Genomic DNA, 9,427 nt, shown 5'->3' on the forward strand with positions numbered 1-9,427 from the left:
TATTGAAGGATCCTTTCATGAAGGTCAACAAGAAAACCTGATCAGCAATACAGTTTTAATGAAATTAAATAGAATTTATATTTGTACGAACATGTGCCATAACAGTAAAACAAAATGGAAAATGTGTATAAATATAACACTTTTTATACATGACATATAAAAGACATAAAATGAAGTCTCATATTCTTAATGATTTGGTAGCACAACTGTTAGAAATCAGTCTGTTGAGAATGAAAGTTATATAATGGCTTGAAAAATATTATCTCAAGGTCCATTTACTAGCTTTCACTGTAGATTTGAGCTGCATCTTACAGTCATCAGCAGATGAAGATTACTCAGTTGTCATGGAGACCTTGACAACTGAGTGGAGTTTAAATCAAATTATGCTTTAATTATTATCATCATTATTGATTAAAACAACAAAACTATGGAAAATGTTTTCACCGGTGATCAATAAATAGTGAATGCCTCTTTTTGCTAAATGTAAACAAACATTGAAGATACACTGCAGAGATTTTCAATCCTTAACATGTAACCATGAATATATAAAACATCTGGCCTTCACAAAGAAAAATATACTAATGATTTGACAGCACGACAGAATTTCACACATCTCTAAGGACAACAGGGAGACCCCAAAGCATCAGCAAGTGATGTCTCTACCAGTAATAATATGACATCTGAACGATTGTCTGTGAAACTGTTACAGCCAATAAGACAATGCAGACAATGAACCCCAGGATGTTTTGACACACCTGCATCAGTCTGCTTAAAGCTAATTACATATTACTATAAAATCACGTAGCTGGACTAATCAAACAAAGACAATTTAATACATCAACATTGAACTAAACAAAAATCACTTCAGGGCACTGCTCACTGGAATGATGCTACGTTCAAGGAATAATCTTGTACCCTGGTATTTAAATCTCCTACTGCGCAATATTAAAAAGAAAAAAACAAGAAAGCGAGCATGAAGCGCAGAGAGAACAGGTTGAGTCTGGGGATTACAGAAGTACATGCATCTGTTCTCTAAAATGAAAACAGGTGCAGTGCATGTGTAACAGAGGACCTGCTGTTCATATTAAACACCGGAGAGCAAACTGAGCCAGGTTGAATGAGACAAGTATGGCACATCTGGCCTCCACTATTGATAATATAACTGAAGTTTATAGTATTTATATCAATATAAAGTTTCAATTTACAACTCAAAAAAGTTCTTCAGTGAGGTTTCATTTTGAGACAGTCAATCCCTTTTTGTGATGAAAATACGGCTGCAACTTCTCTTCTGCAACTGCTCAGACAGTAGGTCCTCTCTATAACTGTCACAGTATTAGTCACAGCCTGCAGCCTTTACCAATATGGCATATATACCCTCCACAGAATGGCCTTCAAAGGATAGGAGCGAACATTTATGTCAGTTGGTCCCTCACTGCGACAGCTTTAAATGACATTCCTCAAGTCCACACCCTCCCTCAGTTTTACAGACACTAAGATTAACACATACATACCAGACCTCCTGCTTCCATACAAATGTAAACGCACGTACACAGTCACTCTGTGCATTCAGCTATTTCTGTGCCGTCCACAAGCAACGTGTGAATGATCCCATCTCGTCTCTTCCCGCTGCTCACAGCCTTAACACAGCAGTTGTGGTCTCCAAGTGTGAAATGTGTCTCTGTTCCATCATCCACGAACTCCCCCTGCAGGCGCAAGTCAGACAGACATGTGGGCAAAGAAAGCAATCACTCATTTCCTTGTTGACAGCACTGGAGCCACTCTATATGCAGACAACTACAGAACCACAAGGTGTTTGAGGCTTTCTACCCATAAAGGATTTAGTGTTTGGTAGACTTATCAGTTGTGGACCAACATACTACTTTGGTTTCTGACTTTAGAAGACAGCAATTTACAATTGTTGATTTTGATTTACACAGGGACTTCTTAAATTGGGTGGTGTATCCCTTTACTAAATAAAAAATCCATATATAGACATGAAAAAGTAACTGGTATCTTACTTACTGCAGTTTCAATCTTTTGTCCATTACACCAAATATCCATAGTGTCTTTCTCTAAAAGAGAGGAAACACGCAGAATCAGTGAAACATCTAACTATTGGGTGATGAAAGTATGTGATGTGACTGCCAGTTAAAACCTGCTTAACAAGTTGTAGTATGTGTGCAGCCAGCTTTGATTTGTTGTATGTTTTGAATGCTCTTGGGTGTTGGTGTGAGAATGTTCGGGTTTGTCAGATCATGTTTTGGTTCCCTAAAACAAGAAGCAAGATATAAATGCCCTGAGTGGTTTCTGCTCTGTTTAACAACTGCAAACAAAATCAAAATCTTTTTGATCCTACTTTGAGTCCATACAGAAGAACATAAATAGATTTCAATGGCTTTCTAAGAGCAACCAAATCTATTGTTGAGGATTTCCCTGGGAAGTTATTATTGAATGATTCACACATTTGTATTTGTGTAGATCTTTAAATTAAATTTGGTTTGCAGTATTTCAATTCATGGAAGGTGTTTTAAGAAGCCATTCTATTGAAAGAGAGACCATACTTTACCTTTTACCTTCAACCTACTATTTATGATATTTCCTTAATTGTCTCTGTAAACGCACAATATTTGTGACTGTAATTTGTGGAGCAAAACCTTTATTTATGAATGTATTTAAAAACTGTAGTTATATTTTTGTCTAGGTAGCTGATTTTTTAAAATCTTGGTCCTTATAATTTATTAGGCAATGACTATGGCTGAGTAAAACCTCCTTTCATTTATTAATATATGTGACTTTTGTTCAAAGATGGTCCTTTGTTAGTGAAAAGTGTGGGCTGTGTGTGGGTTCTCAAATTATGTTTATATGATAAAAAGTATTCCTCATCACAGCTTTTGACAACTTAAAATGCATTTTCTTCAGCTTCTGAAGGTCAGATGTTATTTGTTCATGTGTGAAAGGTTAATTTGAATGTTGTTGGTCTGAGTTTGAGTAGTTCATGCTCAGATTTATAGATCATTACTGCAAACTAATGTACAGTATGTGCTGTACATGCTTCAGGTGGTTTGCCGCCTGATCAACTGTAAGCAGTGTAAGTATAAGAAGGATTAACTTGCCCAGATGACAGAGTTGGCTGAAGATGGCGTGGGGCTTATAGCAGTTAAAGAGCTTAGCCTCAGCTCTGACATAATATTAGTGGGTAGTTCTGAAAGGGCAGAAATCATACAATGCTTAATAAAAATCCAAGATCTGTCCTGATTGATTATATGAATGACACTCAGACACTGGTGGATTTACTTTTACAGTACTTTGGGTGACTCTCTTGGAGTACTACTTGGTAGAGCTGAGTATTGGAAATATGGTTCGGCTATATGAAAAAAAGACATTGTAATAATCAGATGTCAGAATAACAGATACAATGATTGAGACAGTAGGTGAATAATATACAGAGGAACTCACCCAGGACCACCCTGCAGTCAGTACCATCCAAGTTGAGTACCCAGGTGCTGGTGACCTTTGATCTGTTCTCCATGTACTTCTTCAAGCTCTTCCCGTTGATCTCCAGGGTGTACTCGTAGGCAAAACCACTGACTGCATCGATATTGATGGTTGCTTTGGTGTCTGACTTGCCCACATTGAATGCCTCCTTCCCCACGAGTTTAAACATCCAGTCCCGTCTAAGTATCTCCTGTAGCATGGGGTGAAACTAGAAATGAACAAACCCTGCTAAAACTGACGTTGTAATGAAAAACGAATCATATAGGGGGTCAGGTTATATAATGCGTTTTGTCTCTTTACTGGCTATACCATTACTTAAGATCATGGTTCATACCTTTCCATCAACGTAGATGACCCTCTTCCCAGTGGTCGTGCCATGTTCAAACTCTATCCTGTGGACCCCATCACTCAGCGCCACCTCCCACACGCCAGCAAGATCACTGGACATCCTAACTTCCTATGAATCTGCTGGACTCTAACAACAGAACAACTGCAATACTGAATGTCGAAGCAAAAGCATGGCTAAAGGCTACTGTTAGCTAACAGACTGCGATAACGTTAGTTAGCTCATACGTGAAAACTAATCATAATTTTCTGTGTGCCTTTAAGCCTACCTCCACCTATAGACACTGTTACCCAGCAGTAATTAGCACATACTGTTAGAACATTAATAATTAGTTAACTCGTGATAGAAACATGGCTAAGGATTACATAGTAAGTTATCGCTGTTTCTTGCATTAAGACTTCCGGTGTCAGGGATTCACATTCAAAATCACAGCAGGAAATGTTGAACAAAATATTTTTTTGTGTTAAAACATACGTGTGTGTATGTGATACACATACGTACATAGTATACATGTCTATGTTAAAAGTGTTACTTAATGACAAAAGTAATTACATTTAGCAAAACCACATATGTAAGTTGTTTAACAGATTTTAATAGAGTAAATGTTACAGGATATTTGATTGCAGATCCCATGGCTGTATAACATTCACGTTTCAAATTGCAACTCTCAACTTTGAAGACGGACCTATTTGCTCTTCAGTAACAATACCTGGATTTTATTTTGAAAAGAAAACGGAAGCATCACTGCATCATTCGAGCAACATGCTATGTATCTTTTTGTAGCTCTTACCGCTAACGTTACCTTTTCTGCTAAGAGGATAATCTTAAATGTTGGTACAAGAATATCATCCATCATTATACATCGAGATTACCTTAACGGTCCTGAAGTAAGCGCTCTAGCTCCGTGGTTAATAAATAAAAAACAGGCAACTTCAACGCAGTTTATACACAGGCAATTAGCTTCTGCAGAGAGTCAACAGACGAGCTGTGACTATGTTGTTACCATGGTAACATGATATCCACCTACGTAGGGGCTGGAGCACGCCCACTAAGGTAAAGCCAGTTTTTTTAAAAACTTCATTTAGGGTAAGAGTTACATGCAGTGCTGTGTGATGCAGTAGGGATAAGCATGACACCTTATAATCCATGTACCATGTACGCTTACTATTAATTGGAATATTCTTGGGGGAAGAGAAGAATACTAAAAGTGAACATTCACAAACAACCGTGGTAGTAACAAGTAACTAAGTACATTTACTTAAGTAAATATGTAAAATACCGTAGGTTACTGTACTATTCAAGTACTACTGTTGGGTAACTGGGTACTGTAGCTAGTAACTACAACAGCATAATAAGTAGGCCTAGTTAAAATTAGCTCCAGACCCTAGGCCAGCTACAATAGTAAAATGCTACTTGCATCATAATCCAATTATATTCCAGGCACAGCATGCACAGGCGCGATCTGAATTAAGTACTTTTATTTTTAATACGTTTTCCTAACAATACTGACTTAAGTAACTGTTTACCCATTACTAGATGACCATTTTACTTGTAATTTCTATCTTTACCACTGGTGTAACAAACTCATGCACAATAGCAGCACCCGGACAGCAAAGCAGCTACATAGAATTCAGCCATAAATCTTTTAATATTTAGACCTGTGCTTTTCCTACTTTCTAAATAACATGTCAAAATGTGTTCTGTCAAAAAGGCCTTCCTGAATAGCCTACTTCTTCCATCACTGTCCTTACACTTGTTTTCAGTTATTCTGGCTACTTCGTACTCTGCTTAAAGTTAATGGAGCTATGCAGCTTGTTTTTCCATTCTTAACAAGTTCAGTGATTCACTAACTGAATGATTTTGTGGGAAACGGCTCCATCTTCTGGCAGAAGGCCCACATCTTATGATATGGGATCACTTCATATAACATACAGTGATGTACCTGGAGTTTTTTTTTCTTTTTTTAAATAAGCCTGATATGGTTTTGTTGTGAGAACATCATTCATGCAGCTTTAAATGAATCAATAAGAGTTAATGCTGTCTTGTCATCGACATGTTCATATTATAAGATCAGAGGGATCAAGGGAGATAAGTGGCAATGTAACTTTTTTCAGTAATACTGTAATTATTGTAATATTGTATAATGATAATAATAAATATAGAACATGCAGGCACAACATAAAAAAATCACACATAAAATATCAGAAACAAAAGTCAATTGTCAGACAAGAACACGATGGTAAAAATATGTTCACTAAATATTGTACTTCCTCTGTTTCTTTCTCTTTTTTTTCCTCTTAAGCAGACCTCTTCGATATTTTTGTAAGTACGAAAAAAACATTCCACAATGTTAGAAAACATTTAATAATGTTTTAGTTTTACATAACAATTAATTTTCAAGGTTTTTGGTTTGAAACATGTTTCTGTCATCATTTTGGATGTTGAGGGAGTGTTAAAAAAACAAAAAGTTTTTTTTACTTATTGCTTGTGCCTTAATTAGACTGTCCTAATACATAAATAGTGGGAGTGATTTAATGAATGAAGAAATTAAGTCCTGTACAAACTAAGGAAAGGACAAATATAGGAGAACACACATGGTTTAGGTTTAAAGATTTATTATAAGGCAATCACAGGATAAGCCACATTAAACTAAACCAGAATATTAAAACTGCACTTTTGCTTTTCACAATTTTTTTTTTTGCATAAATGACTGTGAAAAAAGATAATACTAACACGTTTCATATGATCAAAGCACATGAAAACCTCCGATCCTTTGCATGTCATTTTGTTTTGCAACCATTGCTTCTGCAGAATTTATCATGAAGCCACAGTCTCCCCTCTTCTCCTTTACGTCAGCCACAGAGCCACCCATGCAGGTGCGCACACACACACACACATCATATCTACATGTGCTACCTGCACATAGTACATACATTTAAGTGATCAACATACATATTCAAATAAAAAGACAGATAAAGTAAATCTTATTTGCCATAGCCTGATATCAAATGAAAGTTGCTGCACAATTAAAAAAATACAGGATTTTAAGATTTCAGCATTTATTACAAAGAATACAGTTATGTTTCCTGGAACAGTAGTTTGAACAGACACAAGAGTTCTGCCTCAGTGAACATCCATCATCAAAAACACTGTACTTTGTTTTTGAAAAGGAAAACTGATTTCATCACCTCTTCCTGTTTGAAAGATTAAGATATCTGATTACAAGAAACTTTTGTCTTCTCTCACTTCTCTCTCTCTGTCTTGCATAACAAAAGGAAAAAACTCACTCACAATGTTCAAATTAGAAGACTGCAAAATAAGAAGATGGCTCTTCAGTCGTGCCCACAATTGAATTACATCATTAAAGGGCTTAAAAGGCTGTAAAACATTCATAAACAATGAAATCTCTGCGTCATGTGTTCCTCCATTGACGACTCTTCAAATCAATGTGGAACTCATTTCAGATTTTGAAAAATAAAGCCAACACTTACATTTATTAGTTCTCTTGAATCTTCTTATTCTTTTCAGTTGTAATTCTACATGTCTTATAATAAACCACTTGGTTTACACTTTCTTCATTTGTCTAATTGCAGGGGTAAATAAAAATGACCACCACCCAAGGCTATACATAGGCATCCATCTGGAGTTATTTACATCGTAATAGAGGTGTTTCTAGATCTGATGCTGCCTACACTACTGACAGAGCTTTTTCTGTAGGCCATCAGGAGTCTCTTACTGATGAGGCCATGTTTGTACAGAGCTAAGAGCAGCTGGTTGCGGAACTTCTCCCCAATGAAGGCGTACAGCACTGGATTCACTGCACAGTGCGTGAAGGCCAACACTTGGGTCACATTTAGCATCACCTCCACTCTGTAGCGAGTGTCACACACTTCACTTGATCCACCCTGTATGAGTGTGTCAATCAGTACAGTAACGTTATAAGGCAGCCAGCACAGGATAAAAGCTAAGACCACTGCCAGGATGACGCGCATGGCTTTGTGCTTTTGTTGACTCCGTGTGTGAAACAGCGTCACCACAGTCCAGCTGTAGCAGACAGTCATCACCACCAGTGGCAGGAAAAAGCCCATGGTATGGCGCAGAATACGCATGCTGACACGCCATTGGTCACCGCTATTACCGGTGAGATTTTCAAAGCAAATGGTCTGACCCAGATCTTCAGCAGCAATGCTCTCCCTCTGAATTGCCACAGGTAAGGACAGTAATCCAGCCACCAGCCACACCACGCCACACACCACTTTGACCAACAGGTGGTGGGATGACAGGATACGTGTAGCTCTCACAATGGCAAAGTAACGGTCCACGCTGATGCATGCAAGCAGGAAGACACCACTGTATACTGATGCCTCCTGAAAGCCTGACAGGAGTTTGCACATGAAGTTGCCAAAGATCCAACCTGAATGAACATCAACAGCCCAGAATGGAAGTGTAAGACAGAAGAGGAGGTCAGCCACTGCCAGGTGCATCAAGTAGATATCTGTGCTGGCTCGGCCTTGCTTCATACAGCAAACCACATAGACAACTATGCTGTTGCCTACCATGCTGAAGACAAACACAATGATATAGGTGATCGTCAAGCCCAGGCCACTAAATCCAGGCACATTCACGTGGCAAGGAGCAGAAGATGGTCCATCGTCATCTAGCAGAAATGTAGAATTGTATAAACTGAGGAATTGATCTAGGTCGAAGGCAGGTTCCGACGCCTAAAAAAAAAAAAGAAAAAAGAAGAATCTAAATTTGTGCAAATTGCAGAAGAAATAGCAGAAGTATTGTAAATGTTCAATGTTGGATTAGTGGCACAGAAAAGAAAAGCTGTCAGGGAAATTAGAAAAATACTTCCAGGAAAAATGCATAGTCTCTTTCTTGCTCAGCGTTCAATGAAAAGTTGATACCACTCATATCTGTTTTTCACATATGACACTGAAGCCAGCAGCTTGTTAGCTTAATATCGCATAATGATTATGCTAAGAGCTAGCCTACCAAAAGCCAATGGAAAAATCACATCCGTCACCTCTGTGGAACTCTATAGACCCACTCATAACTCCCCACAGAACTGGAGAGACGTGAGGGTGGTATCTTCTCATCGTACTCTTGGCAAGAATGTGAATAAGTATATTTACTGAAATGTGAAACTATTATTTTAAAAGAGGAAATTTAGATGAACGCACTGCAGCTTACTGACTGACACTAGTGGTGAAGTCCTACAACCATTACCACTACAGTGTCTTACTGATCAGTTTAATGCAGCTTTAATAATTTGGAATTTGATGTTAAAGAAAAAAACTTATCTGAAAAAGTTGAATATTGCTTCCTAGACAATTTAAGAACTGTTGTGTTATTGTATGTGCGTATACCTCTCTTTAAACAACAGAATCACATATCCCTTTATCATAACAGAACAACCATACAATGACAATGAAAGGCAATAACTAAAGATAATAACAATTACTTAGCCTGACCCTGGTGCACAGGTGTTCATCATTTGCTCACTTTTATAATAAATTTAAATATAAAAATCGAATATCAGTTCAATGCCTTACCTGAATCTGTCCTTCGCCTTGACTGGTT

At 37.6% G+C, this 9,427-nt stretch overlaps 2 protein-coding genes across 3 annotated transcripts in view; both read right to left on the minus strand.

Annotated features, from left to right (window-relative positions):
* Positions 1-36: 36 nt before the first annotated feature.
* On the minus strand, positions 37-4,837 carry faima (Fas apoptotic inhibitory molecule a). Of its 2 annotated transcripts, XM_023423061.2 has the most exons (5): positions 4,714-4,837; positions 3,830-3,970; positions 3,457-3,685; positions 2,023-2,072; positions 37-1,703 (listed from the first exon to the last, which is right to left on the minus strand). In XM_023423061.2, exons 2-5 carry the CDS (start codon positions 3,941-3,943, stop codon positions 1,554-1,556), a joined length of 543 nt encoding a protein of 180 aa, XP_023278829.1. In that variant the 5' UTR covers positions 3,944-3,970; positions 4,714-4,837; the 3' UTR covers positions 37-1,553. The 2 variants fall into 2 exon arrangements, with proteins under 2 accessions (XP_023278829.1, XP_023278828.1); XM_023423060.2 differs by lacking the exon at positions 4,714-4,837 and having other exon boundaries at positions 3,830-4,689.
* Positions 4,838-6,439: 1,602 nt separating this feature from the next.
* The window catches only part of cxcr2 (chemokine (C-X-C motif) receptor 2), a 6,028-nt gene continuing 3,040 nt past the window's right edge, over positions 6,440-9,427 (minus strand). Inside the window, exon 2 of the mRNA XM_087178496.1 lies at positions 6,440-8,562. Coding sequence (XP_087034622.1) covers positions 7,492-8,562 — 1,071 coding nt within the window. The 3' untranslated portion in view covers positions 6,440-7,491. The remainder of the gene's footprint in view (positions 8,563-9,427) is intronic.

The sequence above is a fragment of the Seriola lalandi genome, unplaced genomic scaffold (assembly GCF_002814215.2).
Source record: "Seriola lalandi dorsalis isolate HSWRI2012SDOR001 ecotype SW California unplaced genomic scaffold, Sedor1 jcf7180002054689, whole genome shotgun sequence".
Taxonomy (NCBI): domain Eukaryota; kingdom Metazoa; phylum Chordata; class Actinopteri; order Carangiformes; family Carangidae; genus Seriola; species Seriola lalandi.